Genomic DNA, 18,407 nt, shown 5'->3' on the forward strand with positions numbered 1-18,407 from the left:
TCAGATTTGTACAGTCTAGTTTCTGAGTCTCTGCCCTTGACCACCACACTGTTTTGCCTCTCAGAGTTATTATGGTATGTATGCAGTTTTGTTACCCTGTTTCTTTAAATTTAGCATTACATCATGGGTATTTAAAAATACTGTTCATAGTCTTCATAGCCACCATTTTATAAGGCTGAACAGAACACTAACAATGACCTCACTAGTCAATATATTCCCTGTAAAAAAGTTTTTATCATGACATTTTTTTTTTCAGCTTTTTATCTTAAAATAATGATAGATTTACAGAAAAGTTACAAAAATCATACAGAGTTCCCATTTAACCTCCATTAACCTTCACCCAGCTTCCCCTAACATTAATCCGTTATATAACCATGTTATAATTATAAAAACTAAGAAATTAACATTGGTACAATACCATACTGTTAAATAAAATACAGACTTTGTTTTGGATTTCACCAATTTTTCTACTAATGACCTTTTTCTGTTCCAGGATCCAATCCAGGGTACCACATTGCCTTTAGGTGTCAACGACAATTATGTTTGTGTTATAATTGATGTTCATCTTTCCATATCGTTTCAGCTAAGTGCAGTGGCAGTAGTCTGGAACATACTTCCTTAATTTCTCTAGTAAATGAAATTATGTGAATCATACTTTAAAGAATAAATCATTCACACTCGGTATAGGACAAGTTACTTAAGTCCTCTGTGCCTTGGTTTTCTCATGGCAATAATAACAGCTGTTTTTTAAATTAATAATGATAATAGCTACTATTTGAGGACTTTTATATGCCAGGCTCTGTACTAATTTAATGTGGTGATCCTCTCAACAATCCCTCCAGAAAGATATTGTTATCCCCATTTTATAATTGGAAAAATTGAGGTTAAGGTTAAGTGACTTGTCCAAGGCTATACAGCTCATATAAAGCTGAAATTTGAACCAAGACAGGCAGATTTTCCAGCTTAATCTCCTACCTATTATCAGTATTTATTAACATTTATAGTATAGTGCAGCATGTTATAAGTGTGCAATTAATGGTAGCTATTATTATTTTTAAAAAATAAAATATTTTAATGATATTTAGTACTGTTATTCTGTGATCCCTAGAGATGTCATGCACGATGTTCAAAGCTCTTGGTGTTGACGATTTTCCAAGTATCATTTAAAAAATGAAATGACTGTGGAACCAGCAAGTATTTAGTACTCCCATATTATGTGTAGAAATGTGTAGGAGTCCTGCTATGCACTGGAATAGTTGATATGATGGTTCAAGCTGGCAAGCTGAAAGCTGTCCTAGGCCATATGTGATTAATTATCAAATGAATTCTCTACATGAAGGTCTTAGTAGGCGATCAGAAGAAAGGAGTCACTTTAGACTAGGTGAAGCTTTTCTGAGGAAATGGAATTTGAATGAACCTTTATGGAATGGGTGAGATTTGGATAGGTTGAGAGGAGAGACAAAGGCAAACTTTGTATGTTAAAGTTAATATAATAGATTACTGCTTGTAATAGTTTTCATCAATCCCATAGGTAATATTTTCTTAATTTTGTATGTGGGGACATTGAAGCTCAATAAAGTTAAGTGAATTTCCCAAGGTCACACAGTTAATAAGTGGTAGGGCTTAGATGTGGATCCAAGTTTGTTTGACACCCCAGCCCATATTCACCATTATATATTCCGTCATTTGATTAGCAGTAAAATCTAATTTTTAATATAAATTGAGCAACAGATTCTTCCTTAGAGATTTATCCATTGTGCTTATTCAAAACTTACTCTCTTCCAATGAGGAATTTCACTGTACCAAGACTCACACAACACTCTCCATTCTGTACTGGTACTTTTTAAGTGGGGAGGGGGACAATTGATAAGGGACACATTTTAGAAAGACATTAAGACTAGTGTGTTCTTGGTGCTGCTGTGTTGACACCTAATTAGAAGTCAAGGGACTTCCCTGGTGACACAGTGGTTAAGGATCCGCCTGCCAATGCAGGGACATGGGTTCGAGCCCTGGTCTGGGAAGATCCCACATGCCGCAGAGCAACTAAGCCCATGCACCACGACTACTGAGCCTGCAACTCTAGAGCCCGCGAGCCACAGCTACTGAAGCCCATGCGCCTAGAGCCCATGCTCCGCAACAAGAGAAGCCACCGCGATGAGAAGCCCGCTTACCGCAACGAAGAGTAGCCCCCGCTTGCCGCAACTAGAGAAAGCCTGCGCACAGCAACGAAGACCGAATGCAGACAAAAATAAAAATTAATTCATTAATTAATTTTTTTAAAAGTACTACTAATAATTAGAAGTCAATATTGCAAGCGTAATGACCTGGCCAATTGCTGAACTGACTGCCCAAGTGACACAGAGTCCCCAGGTAATAGCAAAAGATAAGAGTGTTATTTGCTTGCCCAGTGCCACATAGACACAGTGTTTGCATTCGCATGCAAATGCTAAAGTGGATTCTTCTGGGCTGGTATCTAAGCTACTATGGCCTAGGTGGCTAAAGTTAATATGTCATAAAATTTGGTGTAAAGCCCAACCTTCCTAACTACAAATGCATTTAGAGGAAATAGCTTTTCCTTCCTGAAAAACAAAAGAGATGTTGGATTAGAGGGCCACGTGAGAAGGCAGTTAAAATATTTTTCCCCACATGGGCATCATATTGATCAGCTTCTTAAAAACTATGACCAAAATTATCCTGATATTTGGAGTTTCTCTGTGCTGTTTTTTGGATGATCTGTTTCTTCTTCCTTTTCTCTGTCTTTAATGAGCAAATAGAGTAATACTGCCTTACCTCAGAAGGTGATTGGATTTTTTTTCTATGTATTATATCGATTTTGATTTGTGTTTGGCCAGTGGTATATATTAAATAGCTTATATTTATCTGTAGGTGTTTCATATATATATTTCTTAATGCTGAGAATCACAAATAGCTGTGTGGAAAGCTTCAACCAGCCTGATTACAGTGGATGTGCAATTGGGTTGAGAAATGTGTACTCAGAGCTTATGACCACTGGCCCGGTTGAGTCTGGGTGATGCATGTGGCTTTCCAGGGATGCTGCTATTTACATCTGTTCATGGCCCTTCTTGATGGCTGGCTCCGCAATGAGGTGATATGCAGCAGCCCAGGGATGAGGGACCAAGGCTGCAGATGTGGCTGGGCTCCATTAGGCAGGACCAGGAATGCTCGTCTGGTAGGCTTTGTGTTTGGGGGTGAGTGGTGGAGGTGGGAAGCGGGGGAGACAGAAAGAAGCAGGAAAAAAAAAGAATGGAAAGCATTACTTATCTAGGTATAGGGAAACAGGCAGACATGAAAAACTGCAGCCGTTAACTGGGGGGGATGAGTGAGTAGAAAAGAAAGGGCACTAGCGAACAAACAAGTAGAAGGAATGACTAGTTCTCATATAGAAGGGGATTTAAAAAGGAGAGGGCTGTGAGGGTTTGGGAAGAGACATGTCACCCCTGCCTATTAAGTCAGTATCATTTATTTGTGTGGCTGGTCAGATGCTACTGAACAGTGATTTATATATATCATACTGCAGCAAGAGGTTGGTTACTTGCATCCTTTGGTTTTCTAGTGTTGGGAGAAATCAGCAAGAGATGCTCACAAGGATGCAGTGTTGAGCTACAGTAAATTCTTGCAGAAATGGAAGATACCTGAAGCAAGCCTGTAAAGAATGTTGCTATTATTAATTCCTGTCAAATATTAGAGGACAATAAAAGGACCCAGGGTTGTAAAAGTTGTGTAGTCCATGAGAGGTAGTCCTCTTTCTGCTCTCCTGTGTGTTAAAGATTTCTTAGAAAGAATCTCACAAAAGATATCTTAGTAGATAGGGTAGTAAGTTAGGGCATCCCGGATTTAATTCCCGGTGCCCCAGTATTCTTCCACACATAGCCTGAGTGCATTTAGACTTTGGTTTTTCCATCTTCTTCAAACAGACCCAAAGAAGAAATTGAGACAACTGTGAAATACATATACAGTAAACCAGCTATTCTCAACATAATCTTAGAGAAATATGCTAGAATATTTGTTCTAGTTTCCCACAGGGAGCTTGGCTCTTTAGTAATGCATATCTTTACCTGAAGGTTGTGTCTACCTGCAGTCTGATATCTTCAAGGAACCTGAAAAATAATTCTGCATGTAAGAAGCTTGTATTTATTTGTTTGTTTGTTTATGCCTTTGCAGATTGGCATGGTAGCTTGGAAAATGACCCTTAAAAGTCCAGAATATCCAGAAGGCCGAGATATCATTGTTATTGGCAATGATATCACATACCGAATTGGGTCCTTTGGACCCCAGGAGGATTTGCTGTTTCTCAGAGCTTCTGAGCTTGCCAGGGCAGAGGGCATCCCACGCATCTATGTAGCAGCCAACAGTGGAGCAAGAATTGGACTGGCAGAGGAAATTCGTCATATGTTTCACGTAGCCTGGGTAGATCCTGAGGATCCTTACAAGGTACAGACTAAGAAGAGATAATACTTCAAGTTACTGTATGGGTGTGCGCGCGCGTGTGTGTACGTGTGTAGAGAGAGGTAGAGGTTTGGGGGTTTTTAAAAATAAATTTATTTATTTATTTATTTTTGGCTGCGTTGGGTCTTTGTTGCTGCAAGCGGGCTTTCTCTAGTTGCGGCGATGGGGGGGCTACTCTTCGTTGTGGCACGCGGGCTTCTCATTGCAATGGCTTCTCTTTTTTGTGGAGCATGGGCTCTAGGCGCGCGGGCTTCAGTAGTTGTGGCTTGCAGGCTCAGTAGTTGTGGCTCGCAGCCTCAGTAGTTGTGGCTCGTGGGCTTAGTTGCTCCACGGCATGTGGGATCTTCCCAGACCAGGTTTCGAACCCATGTCCCCTGCATTGGCAGGTGGATGCTTAACCACTGCACCACCAGGGAAGTCCTGGTAGAGGTTTAAGTTCAGAAATTATCACAGTGAACCACAGCTGTGTTGGAAATAAACTGTCTCTCAGTATGTTCACCTGGTCTTTCCTCCAGCTTTGAAATAGATGACTATTTCTTTGGTTGAACACTAGGTGTGCATTTACTGTGAGACATGTTAAGCCAGAAATATATATCTTTTTTTTTAACAATATATTATTTATTTATTTACTTATTTAATTTATTTTTGGCTGTGTTGGGTCTTCGTTGCTGCTTGCGGGCTTTCTCTGGTTGTGGCGAGCGGGGGCTACTCTTCATTGTGCTGCATGGGCTTCTCATTGTGGTGGCTTCTCGTTGCAGAGCACAGGTTCTAGGCGCACGGGCTTTGGTAGTTGTGGCGCATGGGCTCAGTAGTTGTGGCTCGCGGGCTTAGTTGCTCCATGGCATGAGGGATCTTCCCGGACCAGGGCTCGAACCCATGTCTCCTGCGTTGGCAGGCAGATTCTTAACCACTGCGCCACCAGGGAAGCCCAATTTATATACCTTTAAATTATTCTACTTTGGCTTCCAAGACTTATGGTCAGTCATCAGCAAAATCTCTCATATCCTCAGCTTCTTCTCTGATTGTTCTCCAATCTTGCTCTACTTGAAACCTGCCTGTCCTCTGAAGACTATTCTTCCCCTGTAGCCCTCTTAAATGGTGACTGGTTTCTCTTTCTCTTGTACCACTGAGCCTGGAGGAAAATAGCTTCTTGCTAGTGCCTCACTGCTACTTCCAGACCCTTTTCCCTCCCTTCTCTCTGAAAACCCCGTCTTTGAATCTCATGTCATCAGACTGTGCCACACCATCACTGCTCCTTATTATAGTGTTCCCTACCCTTTGGCCACTCCCTCTTCTTTGCATCTTTTAGTTGCTGGCACATTGTCACTCTCTCCAGTACTACTAGTCCTCTTATCATTCTTGACGACTGCTATATATACATAGATGATTCATCCCATCATCTAGCCTCTTGGATCCTTGACTTCCTCTCCCCCAATGGTCCTATCCTACATCCCAGATCAGCCTCTCATTCCCCATAATGTCAACTTCACGCATCCCTTCCTTTGCCATTTCTCCATCCTATCTTTCCCGCTCACTCTCTTTAGTACCCCAAGTCCAATAATCCTTTGCAGTCACCAAGACCTACAACTATTGATCCTGCCACCTTTCTTCTGCTCTTCACTCCCTGCTTACATCCTCATTTTATTCCTATCCAGCCTTAAATCCAAAGTCTGCCATAGGCTAATCATTGTAATCACTACCTTTCCCATGCCTTCAATTTCTTTGCCTTTTCTCTTCATTCTGCTTACTCCGTGTCTGTACAGAAACCTTGTTTAAATCCAACTCTCTCCATCTACTCCTTTTCCCTCACCTGCATAGCTGAACACTGATGGAGAAAAATACACAGTGCTGTTGACTGGTCTTACTTTAAATTCAAGCTTAACAACCTCCTGATTGACAATTTGACATCTCTCTCCTCAAACCTCCAACACCCTCTTCCTTCATCCTCACTCTTAGCTGATGATGTTGCTTCCCAATTCACTGAGAAAATGGAAGCAATTAGAAGAGAGCCTCCACGAGCTCCTGTATATCTGCATCTGTGCTCTTATTCTCCGCCTTCTCTCCTGTACTTTGATGAACGGTCCCTGCTTCTATCTAAGGCCAATCCCACTATGCTTGATCCTTTCCCTTCTTGCCAACTTAAGGATGTAGATCAAAACTTCTCCCCCTTCTTTCCTACATCATCACTTTTTCCCTCTCTATTAAATATACTCCTTTTTTTAGCACACAGACACTTACTCCTCCAGTCACTAACCCTACCCCATTTTTTCCTTCCCTTTACAGCAAGACTTCTTAGAAGAGCTTCTCTTCTTGCTGTTTCCAGATAATCTTCTTCCTCCCATCCCCTCTGGAACCCATGTCAGTTCCCCTTGCACCTTCACCATTCCATCAGAGCTGCTTTTGTCAAGGTCGCCATTGATTCCATATTGTTAAACTCTGAATCTCACCTATTTGACGTTTCAGCAGTATTCCATGTGGTTGGTTACTCCTTCATCCTTGAAATACTTTCTTCTCTCGGTTTCCAGGAACCTACAGTCTCCTTTTTACCCCCCTAGCCACTCTTTTTCAGTTTCCTTTGCTGCCTTTTACATCTTTAAATGTAAGAGTGTCAGGGGATGATGGAAATATTCTGTATTTTGATTGTGGTGGCAATTACACACAAGTGTATACATTTGTCAGAACTCATCAAACTACAACACTTAAAACTGATGGATTTTATTTCACGTAAATTATGCTTCAGTAAAATTCATTTTTAAAGTATATGGGAGGGCTTCCCTGGTGGCGCAGTGGTTGAGAGTCCGCGTGCCGATGCAGGGGACACGGGTTCGTGCCCCGGTCTGGGAAGATCCCACATGCCGCGGAGCGGCTGGGCCCGTGAGCCATGGCCGCTGGGCCTGCATGTCCGGAGCCTGTGCTCCACAACGGGAGAGGCCCGTGTAACGCCAAAAAAAAAAAAAAAAAAAAAAAAGTATATGGGAATTGTTGGTGACCTCTAATAAATACAGTATTTCTTTTGGGGGTGATGGAAATATCCTGGAATTAGATAGTGGTGGTGGTTGCACAGCTTCTGAATATACTAAAAACTACTGAACTGTACACTTTAAAATGGCCAGTTTTATGTTATGTGAATTTTATCTCAATTTTTTAAATTATAAAAAAAAATGTGAATGGAGACAGATATCAGTGCCACAGAGGCTGTGGCAGGACCAAGAAGTCTAGGACTCCCCAGCCTCAACCCCACAGTGCCCAGTGCCCTCTCACCTGGTGCTATGGCAGGATAGCTTGTGTGGAAGGTGAGGTAAGAAGGAAAAAAAAAAGGTGTTTTAGGGCTTGGTCCCTGGACCTCTCCTCTTTTCTATATTCACCTTCCTTTGGTGATCCAGTCTTAAAGCTTTAAATTCCATCTATAAACTGATAAACTTCCAAATTTATATCCTGCCCCTGAGCTTCAGATTCATGTATCCAGACTCAACATCTCTACCTGCACATCTGCCTAAACGTAGCGTCTAATCTTCTTCCTTAAATCTGTTCTTCCCACAGTATTCTCTGTCTCAATAAATGATACCTCTATTCCTCATTTAAGTAAAAGACCTTGGAGTTATCCTTGACCTCTCTTTCTCATATCCCACATGCTGTCTGTCAATAAATCATGTGTACATCCTGACCTTCAAAATATATCCAGAATCCAACCATCTCGGAGCACTTCCACCGCTACACAGTAGACCAAGTCCCTGTCACCTCTTACTGCATTTATTGCATTGTTTCCTAATTGACATTCCTGCTTCTGGCCTTGCCCCTACCCCTACCCAAAGTCTACTCTCAACAGAAAGTGGAATGATCCAGTTAAATGTAAATCAGATCAGAACTCAAAACTTTGTCTGATTAAAACCCTTTAAAGGCTTCCCAACTTACTCAAGTGAGGGCCAGAAACCATATAGTCACCTGCAAGGCCCTCCCTGGATTGGCCTTCCAGTACCACTCCATCCTTGTTCTCTTGCTGCTCCCACCTGATTCCACACTGTGGCTCTACCAGCCTTTTCACTGTTTCTTGAGCCTGCTGGACATACTCAGCAGCTTCATACTTGTGGTTCCTTCTGCCTGAATGCTTTTCCCCCAAATATCCTCATGTCTCATTTCCTCAGCTCTTCAAGTCTTGGCTCAAATGACATTTTCAGTAAAGCCTTCCCTGGCTATTCTTCTAAAAGTTCAACTCTGCCAACTCTCCTGTCTCCTTCCTCTATTTTATTTTTTCCTTAAACATTATTCCCATTAACATTGTATGCTTAACTTATTTATTTTGTGTATTTTCTGACTCTCCTACTAGAAGATGAGTTGTACAAGGCCAGGAATTTTTGCCTGTTTTGTTCCTTTCTTTTTGTTCTGTGTCTCAAACAGTATCTTACACACAATAGGCACTCAGTAAATATGTGCTGACAGACATACTACTGACACTCAGCGCTACAGGGCATTCTTGTCATAAGTCAGGCAAAATCAGTGGCAAATTCAAATTCATGTCTCTGGCATGTTGTGCTCCCTGTGGGACAAATTCAGTTAAATGGTGGACATAATTTCTCATAGTATTTTAAGTTTTTCTCTGCTTCCTTTTTTTTTTTTCTGGGTGACTGATTCACTTAAGGTGAACACACATATCAAGTAACTAGTTTCTATGTGAGTGTGTATATGTATGTATAAAAATAAGTCAGTTATGAAGTGTTAGTATAATTTTTAAATGTACATAGGGATTAGAATTTGTTTATTTAAAAAAGCAAAAAGGGGGCTTCCCTGGTGGCGCAGCGGTTGGGAGTCCGCCTGCCGATGCAGGGGACACGGGTTCGTGCCCTGGTCCGGGAGGATCCCACATGCCGCGGAGCAGCTGGGCCTGTGAATCATGGCCGCTGAGCCTGCACGTCCGGGGTCTGTGCTCCGCAATGGGAGAGGCCACAACAGTGAGAGGCCCGCGTACCGCAAAAAAAAAAGAAATAAAAATAAAAAAAAGCAAAAAGGGGGCTTCCTTGGTGATGCAGTGGTTGGGAATCTGCCTGCTAGTGCAGGGGACACGGGTTCGAGCCCTGGTCTGGGAAGATCCCACATGCCACGGAGCAGCTGGGCCCGTGAGCCACAACTGCTGAGCCTGCTTCTCTGGAGCCTGTGCTCCGCAACAAGAGGGGCCGCGATAGTGAGAGGCCTGCGCACCGCAATGAAGAGTGGTCCCCGCTTGCCACAGCTGGGGAGAGCCCTCGCACAGAAACGAAGACCCAACACAGCCAAAAATTTTTAAAGTAAATAAATAAATTAATTTTTAAAAAAAAGCAAAAGGTATGAGCTCAGTGATACTGATCATGAGCACTGCATAGACTTCTGTTTTTAAGATTGAATATCCTAATTTTGTGATGCTCTCAATTATCCTTGACCCATCTATATTTTGATGGTACTATGGATTTGAGAAAATGAAGAATAGTAATTCATATAATTCTTTAATTTTGTGTTGATATCTTTAATAGAGGTGTCACTGAAGATTAGAGAATGACCCTTTAAGCTTGATGAAAAGGAAATGAGTGGAATATACCTGGAGTTGCAGCTACAAGATATCTTGTTTCAAGGACACAGTCATTGACTGCAGAAATAGGCACTTCCATCTTTCAAAGAACTGTCTATGGTAGTATTCTATGAGACAGTAACTCTGAGACATGACTTGGAGATTTAAAGCCAGCTTTGGAACAAGCTGCATTATGCATCCTTTGCTGGGTCTTCTGTGGTGATGGCAAATAATGAGTTAAAAACTATTTGTGTTTCCCACAGGGATACAAATATTTATATCTGACCCCTCAAGATTATAAGAGAGTCAGTGCTCTCAACTCTGTCCATTGTGAACACGTGGAGGATGAAGGAGAATCCAGGTAGGTATTACGTATCAGAATAATTTGGCTGTGGATTAAAGAAAGGAGAATATGATCATTTTTTTCTCACTGTCCTGCTGATCATGACCTTGAAGAGCAGTGAAGATTGTTGTTGAGTAATCTAGAAGCCTTAGATTTGTATCTCAGCTGTACCACTTACTAGCTGAAAGACCTTATTATTGATTAAGGTTTTAAAACTATATTTATAATAATTATTCATTTTGAAAAGTTGGAACATATAAACAATTATGAAGAAAAAGTAAAAATCAGCTACAGTCCTACCAAGAGATCACAGTTTTAATGGATATTATATTCTTTCTGTCATATATATGTGTGTATATATATATATATATATATATATATCTTTTTTCCTACATAATTGGGATCATAATAGAAAAGGGCTTTTGTAATTTGTTCTTTTACTAAATATTATTTAGGGAGAAATTTTATAATTCTTACAGTATTATTTGAGAATATGATATTTAATGGCTTCATATAAATCATTATAATGAATATATCATATTTGAACATACAGACTATCCCAATTTTTACTGCTATACCCTGGGCTGGTCATTCTTTTATGTAAACTTTGAAGACTATCTCTGGCTATTCCCTTTGGGTTAATCTCTAAAAGTGAAATTACTGGTCAAAAAGTATGTCCATTTTTTAAAAGGTTTTTTTGGATAATTTCAAATTGTCCTCCCAAGAGCTGCACTCCCACCAGCAGTATATGGTAGTGCTTGTTTCACCTCTTTAATTTTTTCTCCACCCTTGCCAATACTGTTTATTGTAAATTAATAAAATAGGATAAAAACAGCAATTGTTATTTTCACTGGCATTTTTGATCCCCAGTGAAGTTGAACATTTTTATAATCTATCTGCAAGTATTTTCCAGAATGTTAATAAGTTGCTTCAATACCATTTATTGAATAATTCATACTTTCCTCACTTTTATAATAATCTTAACTCAATTACCGAGCTTTATATTCTGTTTTTTGTTCTATTCTTGGACTAACACCACACTATTTTAACTACTTTAATGAGCCAGAGTTCCTCACATTCTTAATTTTTCCCCAAGTTTTATTAGCTATTTTTGTCTTTTTACAGGTAGGCTCATTGTTTTTTTAATTCCCCAAAACTTTCCATAATGATTTTGATTCAGATTGCATTAGGTTTATAAATCAATTTAGGAAGATCTGAGAGCTTCATAATATTAACTCTTCCCAACAAGAAACATGGTATGTTTTTCCAGTTATGTAAGTGTATTTTTTAAAGTCTTATAGTTTTCTTTATATAGATTATGCCAGAAATTCCCACTCTTTCTTGGTTCACAGCACCTTTACTGTCTCTGTAATTTTTTCATAGCACCTTTAGGCAAAAAGATATGCCTAATATTTCTGATTATTAAGGAAGCTGACCCAGACAGCTTCATAAGTATTTATGCCACGAACAACGTGGGTTTGAACTGTGCGGGTCCACTTCTATGTGGACATTTTCAACAGTAAATACAACAGTACTACACCATCTGTGGTTGGTTGAATCTATAGATGTGCATTCATGGATATGGAGGAACCATATATATGAGGGCCAACTATAAGTTATACTCAGATTTTCAACTGCTGAGGGTCGATGCCCCTAACCCTGGCATTGTCCAAGGGTCAACTGTATGATACATATAACTGAAAAAATTTTATTCTATTCTTAAATAATTACAATTACTTACTAATGGGATATTTGCATCCATACGACATTGCAAACCTTGGAATCAGCTTGGACATAGCCACCCTCACATCTTGTTCTGCACTGATTTTTGTGCAGAACTTTTTTTTCCCCACAGAAACTGAAAACCCAGCTTTGCAAAGATAGGACATTGTCAAAAGGAATGTAGCAGTACCTCATGTTAAACCACGAACTACTTAAAACTAGTAGTTCACATGGCATCCAACAGATACCACATATCATAGTGTTTCTCTCAAAAATCTGAAATATCCTTCAGTGCACCTGACAGTTCACTGTGGCATCCATCCCAGGATGTCTTGGTATACAGTGTAGGTACGGTGGGATTTTGCCAATTTATAAATATCCCTATATGTTTTGCATTTTTCTTGCTACTCTGAATGGGATTCCCACCCCACCCCCGCCATTATATTTTTCAACTCTTTATTACTGGTATCTCAGAAAGTTATTGATTTTGTATATTGCTTTTGTTAAAGCAAGTCAGTTTTCTTCTCTGAGCTTTAGTTTCCTCATCTGTATGATGAAGATCAAGTTATCCAATATACGTAAAGCCCTTAGCACAGAACTCAGCACATAGTAAGCAATCAAAAATCCTGGGTATCATTATCTATGATAATGGAGATGGTATTCCCTATCACACTGGACTGTTGTGAAGATCAAAAATGATATACATGAACATGTTTTGTTAATTGTATTACACTACACAAAGGTTTTTATTATAAGTAACATTAAAATTTGGTACTACTTTTTTTTTTTGGCCATGCCATGCAGCATGAAGGGATCTTATTTCCCCCAACAGGGATTGAACCCGTGCCCCCTGCAGTGGAAACGTGGAGTCTTAACGACTGGACCACCAGGGAAGTCCCTGGTACTACTTTAAAGAATGATACTCTTAAAGGTAGAAGGCTCAGATCACAGAGCAGAAAATGGGAAATTTTTTATCTTTTTCATGTAATACAACGGGAGAAGATGCCACGTAACAAATCACAAACACTTGTGAAGCAGTATGCACTCCTGAGGAGGGAAAAGATCTGCTTTGCAAAGAAGGCTGACTGGGCCCATGAGTATTTGTGACTATATGGCATGTGGGCCTTATTAAAAGAACACATTCCCCCACCACCACCACCAAATTAATGTGGCTCATTAACCCCTTAAGGGAGATTAGCTTTACCTGTAACGTAACTCTATACTAGAGTCTAGATACAGAGCAAAAGGAAGGATTGGGGAATTATTGTGAGAAGGGATTATTGGGAATCTGGGAAGCAGAAACGCAAAGCCACAGACGAACAGCAAGGGCAAAGAAAAGGAATTGATGGAAGGCTGGAAGTAAGGGAACAGAGAAATATGGGAGCAAAAAAAAAAAATAGTTTAAGAGCCACTATGGGATATTTATTTATTATTTCAATTTCTAAAACTGTGCCCAGTGCCAAGCCTTAAGGGTACACATGGAACAATAAATAATATATGCCCATCTCTACTTCCAACTTTGTATTTTTCCTTTCTTTTATTAGTTGCATTCCCCATCTCCCATTTCCCATTATCAGCTATCACTCCTAATCCCCTGCCGAGAAGACAGATGGGTGGCTCCCTCTGGATCCACAGGATGCTTTCTGGACAACTTGTCCAGCATTTCACTTCTACACACTTTCCTCCTGCCCCTCCAGAGGACTATGCCAGGAACTCTCGTGTATATACTTGATACTTAAAAAGGAGCAGGGATAGAGTGCACTATGTTGACCTTCCCCTTCATCCTTGTCTTGGAAAGAGAGAGGATTTTTGACTTGAGAAATTGGGCTGAGTGTTCTCACTGTGCCTCTGGATTTTTTTTTTATTCCTATGTAACATTTATCTAAAATTGTTGATTTAATGACTGTTGCTTATTAGAGAGAGATACACATTGACCCTGCTTTTAAGAAACTTGTCCTAGAAAGTAAGAGAGGGTATCTAACATCGGAGCGCCATCTATGTGTCAAACCCTCTCCTTGCTGCTTTAACTTTCATGTCAACCCGTAGAAGTGGATACTATAAATCCAATTTTACACAAGTTACTATTATCCCTAGAGTCACACTGCTGTATGTGTCAGAGCAGGGATTTAAACCTGTCTACTTAGTTCCAGATTTTGCTCTTTCTGCTATACCATATTGCTTCCAGACAAAATAGGCACCAAGCTAAGAAGGAAAGATATATGAATGTAGAGTATTAAAAAAAAGTACAGAGCCCTGGTATTAAATAGAAGCTTTCAGTATGCTTTTAGCAGCCTATTAATGGTGGTTATTCTTTTAATGGATTGTTGTTAACGTGTTTAACCTGTATAATTTGGCATGGCTGTATCCACTAGGTACAAGATAACCGATATTATTGGGAAGGAAGAGGGACTTGGAGCAGAGAACCTTCGCGGTTCTGGAATGATTGCTGGAGAATCCTCGTTGGCCTATGATGAGATCATCACCATTAGCCTGGTAAATCTTGCCAGAGCGTGAGATTTTTGAAGAGCTGACCAGGATTTGTTTTTGTTCCCATCCCCGCTTAGTCCCAAATGGGAGCATTTCTTAAAAGCTGTATATCTACAATTTGATTTTAATTGTGCAAGAAAGTAGGAAGGCAGGATAATGTAAATAATTGAATTTCCCAGCTAAACCTAGCACCTCATGTTAGCCTTTAGTTTAACTTCTTATTTCTCTAAATATTCTACCAGAGTATTAACAGCTGAAATTTCTTCTCCTCTTACTGTTTTCCTTGTTCATACCTCTAGGGTAGATGCCAAACATCTGTGAAATAAAAGTGTAAGAGAAGTAAAGGGCGTATGATCCTTCAACTGTCTGTTACTTGAATCATTGAATGAATTCTGTACCTTCTTTGCTTTAACCAGGAAATTGTGTTTTTGTATTGTTATTAATCAAACATTTCCTAAAAAAGCAATATCTTTTTTCTGTTAATGTGGATTTTACATATCTGTGCCTTAGTTATTATAGCTAAGGAGGGAACATAAATATGTGACATGTCGAATTTATTCTTTTTTAAGGTTACATGCCGGGCCATTGGGATTGGGGCTTACCTTGTCCGACTGGGACAGAGAACCATCCAGGTTGAAAATTCTCACTTAATTCTGACAGGAGCTGGGGCCCTCAACAAAGTAAGTTTCTAGGGTTTGGGAGAAGTATGTGAAGCTTTTGGAGGATTATTGTGAATTCCTAATTCTAGATCCTGACTGGGGGAAGCCTTCCTCAGTCTATCTCTTCCCCTCTCCCTCCTTCTTCCCTGCCTATTCATTCATTCATTCATTCATTCAACAAAATGAGTGTTTTGAGTACCTACTATGTGCCAGGCACTATTCCAAGCCCTGCTATGTAATAAACAAACCATATGAAACTCCTGCTGTGAGGAGTTTACATTACATTCTGATGTCCTTCTAGAAAGACAGAATTAATTGAATGCTTCTGTTCTGCCCTCCCTCCCTTTTTCTCATCTGTGAGCGAGGGATGTGAGATCTATTCCCAGACATGGAGCTACCTCTGAAACATCCCCTGAACATGTTGAGGGTATCAAGTTTTAATGTTTTGAGAAATTTGTGAAAGCACCTCTGAAAAGGAGCACATATGATGGTCCCTTGTACGTAAGGAAGTACTTGGTAATTATTGAGTGGAAAGATGGGTGGATGGATGCATGGATGGATTGCTGAGAAAGAGTATGACATGGAGATTTATTTTCCCTTCAGAAGAAATGCTTGTGCCTTTTCAATCCAAGCTCATAGTGGCTTTTCCAGAGAGGGAAAAAAAATGGATAGTGAGGTCACAGCTTGCAAGAGTGAAAACTATCTAAGAATACCTGAATATACAAAGGGCAGTGTAGTTCTTTTTTTTTTTTTTTTTTTTGATTAATTAATTAATTTAGGCTATGTTGGATCTTCGTTGCTACTAGCGGGCTTTCTCTAGTTGCAGTGAGCAGGGGCTACTGTTCATTGTGGTGCACAGCCTTCTCATTGCAGAGCACAGGCTCTAGGCATGCAGACTTCAGTAGTTGCGGCACGCAGGCTTAGTTGCTCCTTGGCATGTGGGATCTTCCCAGACCAGGGCTCAAACCCGTGTCCCCTGCATTGGCAGGCGGATTCTTAACCACTGCGCCCAGGACGTCCCCGACAGTATAGTTCTGACTTCTTTGCAGGCATAGGAAAATTATTTTCTCTCCAGAGCCAGGAATATGTAATTGTCTGAGGCTGGCTGGCTGGCTGGCTGGCTGACTGACTGACTGACTGACTGACTGACTGACTGACTGACTGACTGCATTGGCAGGCAGATTCTTAACCACTGCGCCCAGGACGTCCCCGACAGTATAGTTCTGACTTCTTTGCAGGCATAGGAAAATTATTTTCTCTCCAGAGCCAGGAATATGTAATTGTCTGAGGCTGGCTGGCTGGCTGGCTGGCTGACTGACTGACTGACTGACTGACCTCGTACAACTCGTATAACCCCTCAACTTCTCAGCTTCTTTATCTGTCAAAGGGGGATGATAATTTCCACCTCTAAATGATGCTGTGGACATCAAATGAGAAAACATAGGTAAAAGCAGCTAGTAGTTGGCACAAAGTGTTGGCTTACATTACAGTTTCAGTTTCGTTTTCCTCTCCCTTACACGGTTTGGTGATTGAGCTTGCGGAGCTATACGCATGCTAAGTTGTTTACTAGACTCACACAAACTGTTTATGAAGCCTTGGCTTTCAAGTGGAAGGATGGGAATTAAGTGTCCTATCCTATCATTCCCATTTAGCATAAGTTGACACTGCCATCAGTCCAATTAGCTTTTGGGGATGTCAGAAATGAGAATGGTGTGATGTGGTAAGTTTGCTCTCTGCATTCGTGTGAACTTCGTGTCCTTCTCTGGGCTTGCCTTTCTCTCCAAGGAAAGGCAGAGCAGTGCTAACAACGGCAAACTTGGATGTCCTGCTCTCTTTTTGGAGAGTAGCCTGGAAATAAAGATTGTGAACTGCCTCTACTGAGGGAGATTATTGCTGCGGGAGAAACTTACTTTATTTTTAAGTTGTTCTTTTGGATACCTTCTTAGGATGAGGTATTGATGAATGCTGAAGAGAATTGTAGATACCATTATCTGTGAGGATAGAATTTAAAGAAGACACCTGCATTTCCATAATGTTCCCGTACCTGAACAAAGAGCTAATTTCTGAAAAGTATCTTGTTACATTGAATTTTTTATTTTCTCCCTGATATCCAAAGAATATTCTGAAAAGCAAAGGTGGTGGTGTTGTGTTGTTGTCGCTGCTGCTGGGGTTTTTGTTTGTTTGTTTGTTTGTTTCCTAAAAACTTGCTAGTTGAATTTCAATCCTGCCACAAAGAAAGCATTAGGGATTTTTTTCTTAAAACCCGGTTGAATTGTTGTGATCAAATTCATTATATTCATCTTCCTCCTAGCCTGCAGGGCTCCTTGTTAAAGGAGAAGTCTAGTTGTAGGGAAAAGACAGTAAAGCTGTAGCTGTAACTTACCCCACAGTGCTCATTTCCAGAAGGCTGCGATCATTTGTAGCTGAAGGGAGTGATCAGTTATAGGGGTTACTTAACCCTGCTCTGCCCGCTTCACTGTCTTCATGTCACTGCCTCTTATGTGCAGCCGTGGTGCTGGAAGACCCCCGATTTCATGCAAATTGATTAAGAATGTCCTGTCTGCCCCTTTGCCTCTCAGGTATGAGAAAGGAAACTAGAAAGGAGCCACACGCTCAGACTGCCTCTTCTGCCTCCCTCCTTGTGCACGTCCTGCCTTTGTCTGCACTGGTGTCTCTTTGCACATCTGCCTTTTCTTCCTATAGGAATCTCTGTCTCGCATCCTCTGGGCGTGTGTCCAGGTCACTTTGAGTGCATGCCCCTTCCTGTGTGAGTGCTGGTCTCTGTCTCTTTGTGTCTGTATCTTGCGTCTAGATCCCTCTTTCTCTGTCTGTGTGCCTCCCTGAGTCTCCATGTGTGAGAGTCTTTGTGTGTGTCTGAAACCCTGTAAAGACTCCACAAGCCCTGACCATCTAGCTTGTTGTACGTGTGTACCTCTGTAAAGCGGGAATGTAGGCGGTGTATGCGAGCTTTTAGGCTGTAAACATTTGACCCCTACCTTTTTGAGTCTTCATCCTTTATGTTAAACATTAGGGTGAAGAATAAGAAGGGAGGTGGTTGTGCAGAGGTTGTAGGGGGAAAAAAAATCTGTGTGTGCAAGTGCCGATCCCATTGACCCCTTTGAAAATTGAAATAATGATAATGCGTGTCTCCTGACTGCATCAAAGTATCAGCACATCAAAAGCCAGGAGGCAT

The 18,407-nt window shown here is 40.7% G+C and overlaps 1 protein-coding gene across 5 annotated transcripts in view; it reads left to right on the forward strand.

Moving 5' to 3' along the window:
• ACACA (acetyl-CoA carboxylase alpha) overlaps nucleotides 1-18,407 on the forward strand; it is a 243,169-nt gene that overhangs the window by 165,415 nt on the left and 59,347 nt on the right. For all 5 annotated transcript variants that reach the window (XM_055090971.1, XM_055090969.1, XM_055090970.1 and 2 more), the window contains 4 exons: nucleotides 4,183-4,452; nucleotides 10,267-10,364; nucleotides 14,441-14,561; nucleotides 15,125-15,235. In XM_055090971.1, the coding sequence (XP_054946946.1) occupies nucleotides 4,183-4,452; nucleotides 10,267-10,364; nucleotides 14,441-14,561; nucleotides 15,125-15,235 (600 nt within the window). The remainder of the gene's footprint in view (nucleotides 1-4,182; nucleotides 4,453-10,266; nucleotides 10,365-14,440; nucleotides 14,562-15,124; nucleotides 15,236-18,407) is intronic.

Source organism: Physeter macrocephalus, chromosome 14 (assembly GCF_002837175.3).
Source record: "Physeter macrocephalus isolate SW-GA chromosome 14, ASM283717v5, whole genome shotgun sequence".
NCBI lineage: Eukaryota > Metazoa > Chordata > Mammalia > Artiodactyla > Physeteridae > Physeter > Physeter macrocephalus.